We start from the raw sequence: 14,474 nt of genomic DNA on the forward strand, positions 1-14,474 counted from the left end.
TGTCCTCTCTCACTTGCTGAAACCCAGCCTCTAGGGGTTTCCTGCACAGGCAGATGCAGGGCTTGAAGTGTTCAGAAGCAGAGTGGCAGGTTTGGGGCATGACTGACAGGAAAGGAATGTGTTAGAGAAGTGTGCCATCATAGCTGTTACAAGCAGAACCTTCTTCCCTTTGTAGTGGTCGTAATATTAAAACTCTGTTTTAATGCAGAAGTCATTTTCAGGTGTCTATGTATAAAACAGTCTTAGTGTTGTTTGGGGCAAATGATTGAACACAGTAAAACATGCAAAATGTTTAAACAGTATTCTGAAAAGTGTTACAAAATTCTGAAAAGTGCTGGTGCTCCAGTATCTTTGATGTTTTGAGAAATGCTTATAAGCCTTATCCTCCTATATTGGACCATTGGGAACACAGTATATAGGATGAATCTGGGTTTAGGGTAGAGAGGCCTCAACGCCAATCCTAGCAGGACTTAACAACAAGCTGCACGGCCCTGCTCCCTTCCCCACTGAGAGATAACAGGCGTCATACTACAAGCATCATGGTCAAACCATCCCACCCACCAAGGACTGGATAAGCCAACTGATGTCATGCTCCCGATTTTATTGTGAGTGAGACAGTTACATTTAAACTGTAAAAGCAGGAAACAGACCCATCTGCTGTGTAGTGGGAGTGGGAGTATTTAATGTAAGAAACAATGTCAGCCTCCTCCATCTCATCCCTGAGTTTGTCAAGCCCACAGGCACAAGGCACAAGGCTTTGTTCTACCCTTCCCCTCCCGATATTTCCTTCCTTCCTCCCTGTTTCTTCCCTCCAGTAGAAACTAATGAGTGCAGGAGCTGTGCTGACTGAGAACCCTGTCACTTGATCCCCCAGGAACCCCCTCTGATGAAACCCCAGGGCAGGGCACAGCTGTGCGACAGCTAATAAACACAGCCAGCCCATGGGCTAACCCCCCCCCCCCTCCTTGATTGAGGTCATTAATTCCTCAGAGCTCTGCCAGCTCTGGGTTCCAGGAGAATGCCATTTTGACATTGCAATATTGCAGACACTGTGCATTTCACAGGAGCTTTTGTTTCTGCAGGAAGTACTTACATACATAAACCCATTGCCTTCATACAGTGCCCATGTACGACAGTGTGCACAATTCTGTTGGAATCACCTTGTGCCGACTTTACACATCACTGCACGATTTTGCGTGTTTTATAGAGTTCAATCATTTGACAATTTCTAACCCAAAGGGGTCTTTTTTATACACCTTCCACTGTCCCACAAGTGTGATGTTCCAAAGTATATTTCAGAAGAGCCTCAGTATGAAATGACATAAAGGACAGCCTATATTTAATGGTGAATCACGTTTATTTATTGTGTATATGGATCTTGTTTCGGTGGGAGAAAGGCACTTGGGAAAGGGGGGATCACGGTAGTCTCTGTACTTCGAAACGAAAGTCACACGAAAGGGACGACTCCATACTGGCTGATCCCACACATGCTTCCTTTGTTCTTGGCCAGGCGGAAATAGCCGTTCTCCCCCCAGTAGGGCCCCCAGCTGGAACACAGAAGAAGAAGGTGGTCACTGCTGTGCTGTACAAGTGACTCTATCACCTCTGGTTCTCACAACAAAAACCCCACTAACTGGAAACCACCAGAGGACAAGGTAGAGCAAGATATCACTCCAAATAGGACTACAAATCAGAGAGACTTCTCCTCACACAAATAACAGTTTCAAACAATATAACCACATTGCAGGAGCTGCTTTCCCAGAATCCTTCATAAAGGTCCAGTATCATGTTGGATAAACATGAAGAGCACACCGGTAACTAACAAAACAAGATAACAAAAGTGTTCTTCTCAGACCAACATTTCTTATGTTTTCACTTTCTACATATTCTGTGCGAAGGGTATACTAGTTATTCCAATATGGATGATGACATTGCGATTTTGAATTGTATATCTCACAAATTAACATAAACTGGTAAGCAGTGTCAGACAGAGAGGACACACAGATGGCCAGCACAAGCCCATTCTGCTGAGCAGCTCCAGTGGGTCTGGGGAGCGGAGCAGCTCTCTGAAATGACCTAAGAGGCCAGCGGTCATAGGACAGGAACAGAAAGCTGGTGCCGCCCATCCCCAGCCACGTATACCAAATGTCCTCCCATGCAGGAGGAGATACAACTAGACAGAGACCTCCTTAGAAGATTCCAAAACAAGGTAATGAAATGGCAGCTAGGAGGCGAGTGGCTGGTCCCGGAAACCCAGGGTAGTATAGAGGGATAGGGGCTGAAGAAAGCTTATATTATTCTGAGGAGCAGGTGAAGCAATACATTGTGAGAAATACATTTCCCAAATCTAGATTCTTTTTTGTTTGCAGGCTGTCCCGTGCAGGAACTTGTATTGTACAGGCCACAGCATTAGAGTTAGGTTCCTTAAGTGTTGAAAATATTTATTTTTATATATGAGTGATGTCTGGTGTTCTAAATGGGTGTCAGGATAACTATAACATTAATACACGATCCAGAGACTCCTCCTCTGTTTTATTACACTGTCTCAGACCACGATTAAAGCAAACCTACTGTATTCAGCCTCACTTGCCAATGCTGAGAGTAACTGCATCAAATATTCAATGATCACAAGAAAACACACACTTAGGCTGTCTTTAGAATATTTACAGCTCTTTAACACATAGTCCCATTGGGCTTACTTCTTATTACTATTATTATTCAGATATTCTCTTTTCACGTGTATTAAACAGATCAGTCTCGGTACACAAGACAGTTTCCATTTTTTCAGGAATGAATACTGGTGCTTTTGATTCCTAAAGTTTGTTTTCTTAGGTCTCAAGCTTTAATTTCCGTTTATGCTCTGTGAACGGTACAATGTCCTGAAATAGAAGCAACATGCTACTTCTGAAACTTGATCCATCCTGCAATATGAAGATGGAGAGAAAGAAAAAGATACCTACACCTGTGAGTTATCTGATACAATCCCTGTGACTGCACAGCATGCCCAAAATATACTTTCATGGGAACTACCAAAAAATTCAAACAGAATGCTCACCTGTTCTTGATTGTCCAATAGTTAGCAGATCCCTCTGTACCGAATCCAATCAAAACTGTGGCATGAGACAGGTTCCAAATGTTGCACTTGGAGTCAGAAAAGATGCCTGTATGACAATTTAGAGTTCTTAACAGTGTTGCAGTATTTCAGGTGCCCTTAAGAAAGCGTTTACAGTAAGAGAAGAAACGTTATTAAAGAAAGCTTGTTCAAATCAAAGGTCTAAGGGGGAAAGGCTGTAGAGCTCCAAATCTGGGAGATGATTTGACAATTGGAGAAGGAACAGAACAAGTCTGTACAAGTCCCCTATTCTAAGATCTGAAAAAAGGCATCTGGGCTTCAGCTATGCTGTCCTTAATAAAATCTATCCCCTCATTGAGTGAAAGAGAGGCTCACCTTGTCTGTAGAACTGGAAATTGATAGTTGAACCATCTACGGCAACTGCCACTGGGCCAATGGTGACTAAAGCGTCTTGTAGAGCCTGTTCATCACCAATGGGCAGGAACTTCCAGTCACTGAGTGTGGCCACAATCTTGCTCTTGTCAGCAGTGCAGATCTGGTTCTGGACAGAGTGAGAGTGACAAAGTGGGAAGAGGAGAGAAGAAAGAAAGTTAAATGGGGAAAAGGGGCAATAGAGACTTCAGACATTTTTGTGCAGGTATCCTCATTGGTGTGAATCCACATTGATTGACATTGTTGTGAATCAAGATAGTCTAGCACAACTTACTCCCAGACTGCACTTCATTCCAGGCACTCTTATAGCTGAAGCATCTCTCACCTGCATGGCATAGGGATAGGTGGCCTCAGCCTGGATTCCTCCATTCTTTATGATGTAATCATAGGACAGATGAGGATGACCTCCTGTGCAGCCTATATTTCCTTCTGAGGTGGAGCAGTCTATCAGCTGCTGTTTGCTCAAAGGAATCAGCGTGCCTGTCTTCTTCTTCCACTGAGCCTCCAAAGCTCCAGCGGCGCTGAACGCGTAACAGCACCCACAGATCCCCTGGGAGAGAGTAAGAACACGAGCCATGAGGTGGAGCTGGTCAAAAGATCCTACCGTAGGAAAACAGAATGGTACTGTGTAGAAAGACACCACACCCACCTGATCCTGGACTGGAGTGACGTAGCCCATGGTCCTGTAATCAATGCTCGTGACGTTCAGCTTGCTGGCTGCCAGACGCAAGTCTGTGGCTGACAACATCACATTGGTACTCCTGGGGAGTTTAATTCTTGACATCTTTGATCTAATTTTTGTCAGCTTCACAAACTCTTCCGTGGTCTGAAGAACAGGAGACAGGAAAGAGAGGTGAGCTCAGCAAGTTCTGGAATAAACACAGTCTGAACTGAAAGCAGAGAAGCAGAGAGAGCCACTCACCAGGTCTCCAAATCGGTTCATGCCCATTTCATATGTCTCCTTGCCTTCTCTGTATCTCTTGTTGTGACTCTCGATAACTCCGTAGTTCTTCTCCCAGATTTCTCTTCTCTGTTGGTCATCAGCCTGAAACAAAACAGCATCTTAAAGCTGAAGCTTCTGGTGGCATACAGAATGCCTTCTCCTGTTACAGCTCTTACAAGGCAGCCAGAGGCATTCATTGTTCTTCGGCACCTTTTGCATATCATTTAAAAGTCTTCCTATTGGACAGTGAATTCTCTCCTACTCACTCTGTTGGTGGGTTTCTTGTGTTTAATCTTCCAGTTCTCCCACTCCAAGTCCAGGGAAGGGTCAATGCAGGTGCCCAGGTGGAGGCAGAGAACCACAGAGGCCAAGAAGATGACAGCCTTCATAGTGAATCTGCTGGAGAGGAACAGTGAGACAGATCTTTACAGAATGGACAAACAATAAACAGGGACCTTATGTGCTCTTTGGTGTGCTAGGAACATTCTGCATTCTATAGGCATTCTCTGAAGTCTGTAGGATTCTATAGGTTTTAATATAATATGCACATAGTTTAGCTGGAGTGACTTAAATGTGAACCTCAGTGACCCAAGTCTAAATTCTATTTCCATTCACATCTACCTTATCTTCACTTAGTTTTAAAAGAGGTTGAAGCCAAGAAAGGAGCTTCCAAGCAAAGAGAGACAGTGTCTCACCTGTGTCTGTTGCCGTGTTGGGTTCTTCAGACAGTGCGGAACGATGGCTACCTCTTCCTCTGCAAGTGAGCTCTTCCTTGTCCAGAGACTCTCTCTGCTACTGACTGCTGATCAGTCCAGGACGAGACCTTTATACTGTTTGTAGGTGCAACATTTTGATCCAAAACAAACACTTGCGTAAAAGAATAAACAGAAATAACTCTTAGTGTTGAGACACCAAAGGGTGTAGGGGGATTGTATGAATTAGTCAGAAATCAGTCATAAGTCAGATGCACCTACTGTAAACCCAGACTGGGAGTGTTTCAATAGGTGCATGAAATAAATATTTATTCAGAGTTTGACAACTAATCTTGGAAAACAGTGCTCATCATCTCTGCATTACTGAGAACAAATAAGGAGCCAAACCAGAATTGTATTGAATATGCAACATAAATGCTCAGCTGAAGAACATTTACATTGAAAGAGATACAACTGAATGTGCTCCATGTTGTTCTTTCATTATTGAAACAGCCAACCAGCTCAAAGGAGAAGAGCTTGGGGATCAGGAATGTAAAAATAGTGTCTATTATCTAGTGTAAGATGCAGTCTGTGAAATAATTCAGAAGAAGTTCAAGATGTTGACTTCTAGTTAGGTCGCAGATGGAGCACTACTTTAATTAATGAACTAATGTCTCAGACTTCAGTAAAGCTCTACAGCACAGGCCCCAGACTAAAATCAAAATCAATTAATTTTTTCATATAAATCTAGTCACGCATTACAACGGATTTAATTAAAAAAAACTGTCTCTCTTTTTAAAAAGTCACCAAGACATTTCCAGAAGCATACAATGACAAATAGAAATTGAATATGCAACTCCAAGGGTATAAGGACATAATAACATTCGGCCCATTTAGTCCCTTTCATGTTTATTAAAACTTCCAAAATGACAGTCTGACATAGTCTTTGATTCAACAAATTACAAAAAAACAGACAATGTCTATCCTGATTGGCAAGATGGGAGTGAGTTGTTGGGAGGGGATGAGTTCCCAGCGTGAAACTGAGGTGGAAGTAAGAGAGATGTTTATGTGAAGAAAGAGGAACAGTGATTTTATCAAATACCAGGATTTAAACCATCTCCTTAGGCATACAGATCAGCCTACAGCCCTCTGTCCACACACTCCTTCTGAGCGATTATTTCTACTTAGTCCACCTGCCTGTAGGACCTGAATTAGTTACAGTACCTCAAGAAGAATTTCATCACTTATTGGGAAGAAAAGCTTGCACAGACAGTACAGAAGGCCCTAGTTGGTTTGGTCTCCTGCAGTGTTGGCCAATACATTAAGACCTTTGATCTATTCTGGTGAATTTCAAGGACCTCAAATTTAGGACCGATCATCATTACCCTGCTTTGATCACTAGTATCCAGGACTGGACACAACAATACACATTCTTCGACATGACTTCATATTGGTAGGAACTAGCTTTTTAAATTCAATTAATGCAGTAAGGTTTGCTTGGACCCTCCATTTATCTAATAATTGATTTATAAAACCACATATTACTTTCTAATTCCCATATGGCAGATTTAGACTGGAAAGATATGTAGTTTGGTAAATAAGATTATGTTCTTCTGAGAATCCCAGGGGAAATGTAAACAGATAGGTTAGTTGTTGAGATCTTAACCTTTTTGTTCTATACAGTTTTGCAGATTAAAAAGCAGAAAAACATAAATGATAAGTAAACCTCTGCCAAGGTTAATGGCAATTTAATCTGTTCTTTTCTTTATAAACAAACATCTATGGTATGAAAGCACTAATAGAAAATAATCCCTTCATTCCCTGAGTTCTGGGCTTTCAAACATACTGTAGTTTGAGTTTTGAATCATTTCCTGTGTTGACTTGCTTGGGTTCAATGCTCAATTCATTGGATCTCACAAGAGCCAAAAGACTTAGTGAGTCAGACGAATGGATCATCTAAGGAGTTGTGGATTGACTTGGTTCGCTGAAGTGATTTGTTTAGAAATCATGAATCTATCAAGAATTGCACATCTCTGTCTGCCAGCGTGATCTATGGTTAAAAGGATCGGTTATTTCCTAATCTGTTACATGGTCTAGAATGTTTTGTGTGTGGGAACTTCATAGTTACATGTGCAGTTTGACAATACACAGGTCCAGGATCTTTGGCTACTAGGGGTTGGGAGAGAAATTTGATTGTCATTGCTTTGGAAATCAGTTTTCCTCATTTTAATGGAATGATGTTTGAATTTGTGAAGTCATGATTCTGCCTTATGTGTAAGAAAGGAAATAGAAGTAGCAAATACTGTAGGAGATGTTTAAGTAATTTAAAAAAATCAAGACAGAATTCAAGACAGGTCAAATATCTACTGGAATTTTATAAAGACATTTATTGCAGTGTCTTTAAATGTGAAACAGAAGTAGAAACAACAACTTAAAATATATAAAAAGGAAAATACTCCTTATAGAAGCTATGTATGAATACAATGCAGGTGTGCATGTTGATGCATGACTTTCTTCTCCTACGTAGGCAATGTGGGGGAGCAATAAAGAAAGAAGATATATGGTTACAAGAACTTTAACTGAAGGATATTATGAGAAACATTGCAGAGTGCATAGTCATGCATAGCCATGTACCTTCTCCAGATGCAGATCAACCTAGTGTTTCACATAAAGAAATCATTTCTTTTCAATGTACTGTATGCTTGTGGATGGCATGGGCTTGCAGTGGTTAGTATTGCTGCCTCACAGAACTGGGGCCCTGGGTTCAAATCCGGATCTGGATTATGTGTGGAGCGTGTATTTTCTCCCCTTGTACAGTACGCGTGCGCATTCTCCTGGTGCTCTGGTTTCCTTCCGCATTCCAAAGACATGCTGGTAGGTGAACTTGTTGTGGGAAAATTGTCTATGGTGGGAGCATGAGTCTGTGTGTGTGTCTGTCCTGATAGACTGGTGTCCCATCCAGGGTGTACCCTGCCTTGTGCCCATTGTTTGCCAAGATCCCATTGTTTGGCTCCAGCTCCAGCTCCCTGAATAGGATGAAGTGGTTACAAAATGGATGGAAGGATGCATGTGGCTATAATGTCTTTAAATGTAGATTTTCTTTCTGCCCTCCACTTTATAAAACCTTGGATGTCCATATCAGCCCTTGGATATTTCCATCAGAGACGCTGTGTGCACAAATCACTTAATATTATTCTATGCTATACAGAATGTAATTATTTTCCATTTTCATGTTCAGGTTGTCCATGAATTACTTAATTTACATAATAGAATAAAGACACCTCTGGATTTCTTGTAAGATTTCATTTATTATAAACTTGTAGTTTGAATCAATTTGAGAGGTCATGATACAACTCATGACGTTTTCCGCCCTTTAGATCAGAGTCACACTAAAGGGACGACTCCATAATGGCTGATCCCACACTCGTTTCCTTTGTTCTTGGCCAGGCGGAAATAGCCATTCTCCCCCCAGTAGGGCCCCCAGCTGGAACACAGAAGAAGAAGGTGATCAGTGCTGTGCTGTACAAGTGACTCTATCACCTCTGGTTCTCACAACAAAACCCCCACTAACTGGAAACCACCAGAGGACAAGGTAGAGCAAGATATCACTCCAAATAGGACTACAAATCAGAGGGACTTCTCCTCACACAAATAACAGAGTTTCAAACAATATAACCAGATTGCAGGAGCTGCTTTCCCAGAATCCTTCATTAAGGTCCAGTGTCATGTTGGATAAACATTGTGAGCACACCGGTAACTAACAGAACAAGATAACAAAAGTGTTCTTCTCAGACCAACATTTCTTATGTTTTCACTTTCTACATATTCTGTGCGAAGGGTATACAAGTTATTCCAATATGGATGATGACATTGCGATTTTGAATTTTATATCTCACAAATTAACATAAACTGGTAAGCAGTGTCAGAGAGAGAGGACACACAGATGGCCAGCACAAGCCCATTCTGCTGAGCAGCTCCAGTGGGTCTGGGGAGCGGAGCAGCTCTCTGAAATGACCCAGCATTCAGACCTGGACCACGGGACGGCCTAAGAGGCCAGCGGTCATAGGACATAAACAGAAAGCTAGTGCCGCCCATCCCCAGCCACAACTACCGAATGTCCTCCCATGCAGGAGGAGATACAACTAGACAGAGACCTCCTTAGAAGATTCCAAAACAAAGTAATGAAATGGCAGCTAGGAGGCGAGTGGCTGGTCCCGGAAACCCAGGGTAGTATAGAGGGAGAGGGGCTGAAGAAAGCTTATGCAGCCTAAGGTTTGTTTTCTTAGGTCTGAAGCTTTAATTTCCGTTTATGCTCTGTGAACGGTACAATGTCCTGAAATAGAAGCAACATGCTACTTCTGAAACTTGATCCATCCTGCAATATGAAGATGGAGAGAAAGAAAAAGATACCTACACCTGTGAGTTATCTGCTAGAATCCCTGTGACTGCACAGCATGCCCAAGATATACTTTTGTGAGAGATACCAAAAAATTAAAATGGAATGCTCACCTGTTCTTGATTGTCCAATAGTTAGCAGATCCCTCTGTACCGAATCCAATCAAAACCGCGGAATGAGACAGGTTCGAAATGGTGCACTTGGAGTCAGAAAAGATGCCTGTATGACAATTTAGAGTTCTTAACAGTGTTGCAGTATTTCAGGTGCCCTTAAGAAAGCGTTTACAGTAAGAGAAGAAACTTTATTAAAGAAAGCTTGTTCAAATCAAAGGTCTAAAGGGGAAAGGCTGTAGAGCTCCAAATCTGGGAGATGATTTGACAATTGGAGAAAGAACAGAACAAGTCTGTACAAGTCCCCTATTGTAAGATCTGAAAAAAGGCATCTGGGCTTCAGCTATGCTGTCCTTAATAAAATCTATCCCCTCATTGAGTGAAAGAGATGCTCACCTTGTCTGTAGAACTGAAAGTTGATAGTTGAACCATCTATGGCAACTGCCACTGGGCCAATGGTGACTAAAGCGTCTTGTAGAGCCTGTTCATCACCAACGGGCAGGAACTTCCAGTCACTGAGTGTGGCCACAATCTTGCTCTTGTCAGCAGTGCAGATCTGGTTCTGGACAGAGTGAGAGTGAGAAAGTGGGAAGAGGAGAGAATAAAGAAAGTTAAATGGGGAAAAGGGGCAATAGAGACTTAAGACATTATTGTACAGGTATCCTCATTGGCATAAATCCACATTGATTGTCATTGTTGTGAATCAAGATAGTCTAGCACAACTTACTCCCAGACTGCACTTCATTCCAGGCACTCTTATAGCCGAAGCATCTCTCACCTGCATGGCATAGGGGTAGGTGGCCTCAGCCTGGATTCCTCCATTCTTTATGATGTAATCATAGGACAGATCAGGAAGACCTCCTCTGCAGCCTGCATTTGCTTCTGAGGTGGAGCAGTCTACCAGCTGCTGTTTGCTCAAAGTAATCAGCGTGCCTGTCTTCTTCTTCCACTGAGCCTCCAAAGCTCCAGCAGCGCTGAACGCGTAACAGCACCCACAGATCCCCTGGGAGAGAGTAAGAACGCGAGCCATGAGGTGGAGCTGGTCAAAAGGTCCTACCATAGGAAAACAGAATGCTACTGTGTAGAAAGACACCACACCCACCTGATTCTGGACTGGAGTGACGTAGCCCATGGTCCTGTAATCAATGCTCATGACGTTCAGCATGCTGGCTGCCAGGCTCAAGTTTGTAGCCGACATCACATTGGTACTCCTGGGGAGTGCCATTCTTAACATCTTTCGCATCTTTGTCAGCTTCACAAACTCTTCAGTGGTCTGAAGAACAGGAGACAGGAAAGAGAGGTGAGCTCAGCAAGTTCTGGAATAAACACAGTCTGAACTGAAAGCAGAGAAGCAGAGAGAGCCACTCACCAGGTCTCCAAATCGGTTCATGCCCATTTCATATGTCTCCTTGCCTTCTCTGTATCTCTTGTTGTGACTCTCGATAACTCCATAGTTCTTCTCCCAGATTTCTCTTCTCTGTTGGTCATCAGCCTGAAACAAAACAGCATCTTAAAGCTGAAGCTTCTGGTGGCATACAGAATGCCTTCTCCTGTTACAGCTCTTACAAGGCAGCCAGAGGCATTCATTGTTGTTCGGCACTTTTTGCATATCATTTAAAAGTCTCCCTATTGGACAGTGAATTCTCTCCTACTCACTCTCCTCCTGGTGACTTTCTTGTGCTTCATCTTCCAGTTCTCCCACTCCAAGTCCAGGGAAGGGTCAATGCAGGTGCCCAGGTGGAGGCAGAGAACCACAGAGGCCAAGACGATGACAGCCTTCATAGTGAATCCGCTGGTGAGGAACAGTGAGCCGGACCTTTAACAGCTGATAAAACTTATTGATGGCATTTAAAAGACTAAGTTGAGTGAAACTCAAACACCTCAAGAGTCTGACTAAAATTAATCTGCCACTCTTAATCCATTAGTCTAGAAGGAAGGCATAAGAATTTTGAGGCTCAGTTTTCACGTGTAGTGTAGAGTAATGTTACATTGTCATTTCATTACAGGAGACATTCCATATCCTGTACAATCGAAGATCTATAGACTTTATACATATATTATACATACTATATTATTTATACAGCTGGGGTGAATTAAAGTTAAAAAAGATCATTTACAAAAAAATCATATAAAAACTTGATTTCCCACGTGTTCTAACATTTTCACATTGACTTCAAATCTAAATGCCTAGCCCAATGTGGATTGTTCTTCTGATTTAGAATTTTCTAATTCAATAAATTATAACAGAATCTGAATCAAAGGAAGAAACTTTGAACACAAGAGAGACAGTGTCTCACCTGTGTCTGTTGCTGAGTTCGGTTCTTCAGACAGTGCTGAACGATGGTTACCTCTTCCTCTGCAACTGAGGTCTTCCTTGTCCAGAGACTCTCTCTGTTACTGAATGCTGATCAGCACAGAATGAGACCTTTATAGCGTTCACCAATAATACACAAATGTACCCAAATGGGTGTGTTTCGGTACCTGCATGAGATTTAAAATGCGGTATCCACCTTCTCTGTATAATCTAAATAGCCACCAGGCTCTAACTGAAAAAGCTCATTTAGACCTGGAATGTGAAAAATGTAAGGTTGTTTTGACATGTAAAACACAATAAGGAAAAACTGATGGATGTGGAAGAGCTGGAGTGAAAATTAAACAAGCTCTACAAGAACAGGAGTCCCAGCTGCAGTACTGTATGTCACAGATGGAGCACTGCTTCAGTGAGCTCCTGTTGCAAGGAGGTGCTATAGCACAGGGCCTTAAATCACAGTGATCTCTATATTCAGATGAATCCAGTTATATTTTACCAAAGAATTTTAAAAAATTGTGATTTGAAAGATAGTCACCAAGTCTGCCATAATATATTATATATATATAATATAAGCAAAACCCGGAATGTCACTGGAATGTCTAAAGAGAAGTTGTCAAAATGTAGTTTAGTAACAATGTGAATAATTTTGCCGTAACTGTTATGATTCACATGAATACGGTTAACAAATGGAACTTAAATTTGATCTGCAAATTTAATTAGATTTCTTGCATGATTCATTTCCTGTTCTTTTTATCTGATCTGCTTTTATCTGATCTGATAGATCTGCAATATCTAATATGAGAATGTTTGACAGACACATAGCAGAAATAAAAAACAAACATTATTATTGAGCTGTTGGGATTTTTTAAGATGGATAAAAGAGAATAAGCATTAAGAAAGAAACTTAATCAATGACTAGGAAAATGCAGCTACTTCTTTAAACTGATGAGACATATGTCCACTGGTACATAAAAGCATATTCATGCTGTTAAGATGGGGCGGGTGGAGATCAGGGAGGTGTTTACTTGAAGGTGGAGAAACAGTGATTTTAGCAAATGAAATCATCCTCCAAGGCACACAGATCATCTTGACCTAACACTGTTGGGCAAGGCCTTTGACTACCCTGTGCCTCCTCAACCTGCAGTCCCGTCACAATTCAGAGACACCTGTTAACCCAGCCTGCTTGCCTTTGGAGGTGAGAGGAAACAGAGCCGCCAGAGAAAACTCTAGAGGTCACAGAGAAAATGCAGCAGCTGCACAGGGAAGACAGGTCTGCCAGGAATGAAACCTGTGAGGGAGCAGTCTAACCACCACGGGACCTGGAACGTGCGAAAGGACAACAATCAACAAAACAGCTAATTGCACTATTTGAAAACATTCCACTATTTGAAAACAAACACATAGGCTTTTGAATCACAGCCTCAATTAGCATGTTTGGTGGCTATTAAAATCTTTTATGTACAAGGTTAGCTGTTCAGAGGATAGGACCACTGGGTGTGGTGATCCTACTGTACATCTTTGAGTATTGAGACGTGTTAACTTGGAAAATCCACACATCTATGTTATAAGCTTGCTATCTGTCCCAAGTGTTCACACATAACCTTTGAAAGACCTTCAACATCCAGTCTACAGAACTGTATTCCAGTCCACAATGTCTGGAAACTGGGCTTGATTTGGATTTTTGCCAATTTGACAAAGAGCTGAGTAAAAGTCCATAGTTACAAACTTGAGAGTTCTAGAGTCTGCCTTACTGAGCTTTGTATTTACATTCATTTGTATTTTCATCTCCTAAGTTATGGGGGAAGAAAAAAAGCTACATTAGATATATCATTTTAAGTGGAGTATATTAAGTAACAACATAGAGTGCATTAATAACCTCGCTTTAGACTTTAGAATTTAGAATGTCATTTTCACTTTTGGTCACCAAAATAAACACAAAGAGTTGTGGGAGTGTGGATAAAGTTTTGATGGATCTAGACCTCTCATTTGAAAGCTTTAAGTCATGTCCCTTCTCCAGATGCAGATCAACCTAGTGTTTCACATAAAGAAATCATTTATTTTCAATGTACTGTATGCTTGTGGATGGCATGGGTTTGCACTGGTTAGTATTGCTGCCTCACAGAACTGGGGCCCTGGGTTCAAATCCGGATCTGGATTATGTGTGGAGCGTGTATTTTCTCCCCTTGTACAGTACGCGTGGGCATCCTCCTGGTGTTCTGGTTTCCTTCCACATTCCAAAGACATGCTGGTAGGTGAACTTGTTGTGGGAAAATTGTCTATGGTGTGAGCATGAGTCTGTGTGTGTGTCTGCCCTGATAGACTGGTGTCCCATCCAGGGTGTACCCTGCCTTGTGCCCATTGTTTGCCAAGATCCCATTGTTTGGCTCCAGCTCCAGCTCCCTGAATAGGATGAAGTGGTTACAAAATGGATGGAAGGATGCATGTGGCTATAATGTCTTTAAATGTAGATTTTCTTTCTGTCCTCCACTTTATTAAACCTTGGATGTCCATATCAGC

At 41.9% G+C, this 14,474-nt stretch overlaps 2 protein-coding genes across 6 annotated transcripts; both read right to left on the reverse strand.

Annotated features, from left to right (window-relative positions):
- Positions 1-1,338: 1,338 nt before the first annotated feature.
- Positions 1,339-11,968, reverse strand: LOC148639009 (cathepsin K-like). 5 transcript variants are annotated; one of them, XM_088622149.1, is made up of 8 exons: positions 11,944-11,968; positions 4,715-4,844; positions 4,428-4,550; positions 4,155-4,331; positions 3,831-4,055; positions 3,449-3,614; positions 3,056-3,161; positions 1,339-1,547 (listed from the first exon to the last, which is right to left on the reverse strand). In XM_088622149.1, exons 2-8 carry the CDS (start codon positions 4,835-4,837, stop codon positions 1,448-1,450), a joined length of 1,020 nt encoding a protein of 339 aa, XP_088478275.1. In that variant the 5' UTR covers positions 4,838-4,844; positions 11,944-11,968; the 3' UTR covers positions 1,339-1,447. The 5 variants fall into 5 exon arrangements, with proteins under 5 accessions (XP_088478275.1, XP_088478274.1, XP_088478272.1 ...); XM_088622148.1 differs by having other exon boundaries at positions 4,715-4,847; positions 11,944-11,965; XM_088622146.1 differs by lacking the exon at positions 11,944-11,968 and adding an exon at positions 5,144-5,244.
- Positions 8,441-12,030, reverse strand: LOC148639010 (cathepsin K-like). The gene is made up of 8 exons (XM_088622150.1): positions 11,944-12,030; positions 11,303-11,438; positions 11,016-11,138; positions 10,749-10,919; positions 10,425-10,649; positions 10,043-10,208; positions 9,650-9,755; positions 8,441-8,624 (listed from the first exon to the last, which is right to left on the reverse strand). Exons 2-8 carry the CDS (start codon positions 11,426-11,428, stop codon positions 8,525-8,527), a joined length of 1,017 nt encoding a protein of 338 aa, XP_088478276.1. The 5' UTR covers positions 11,429-11,438; positions 11,944-12,030; the 3' UTR covers positions 8,441-8,524.
- Between the last annotated feature and the right edge of the window lie 2,444 nt (positions 12,031-14,474).

Source organism: Lepisosteus platostomus, chromosome 27 (genome assembly GCF_059453375.1).
Source record: "Lepisosteus platostomus isolate fLepPlt1 chromosome 27, fLepPlt1.hap1, whole genome shotgun sequence".
Taxonomy (NCBI): domain Eukaryota; kingdom Metazoa; phylum Chordata; class Actinopteri; order Semionotiformes; family Lepisosteidae; genus Lepisosteus; species Lepisosteus platostomus.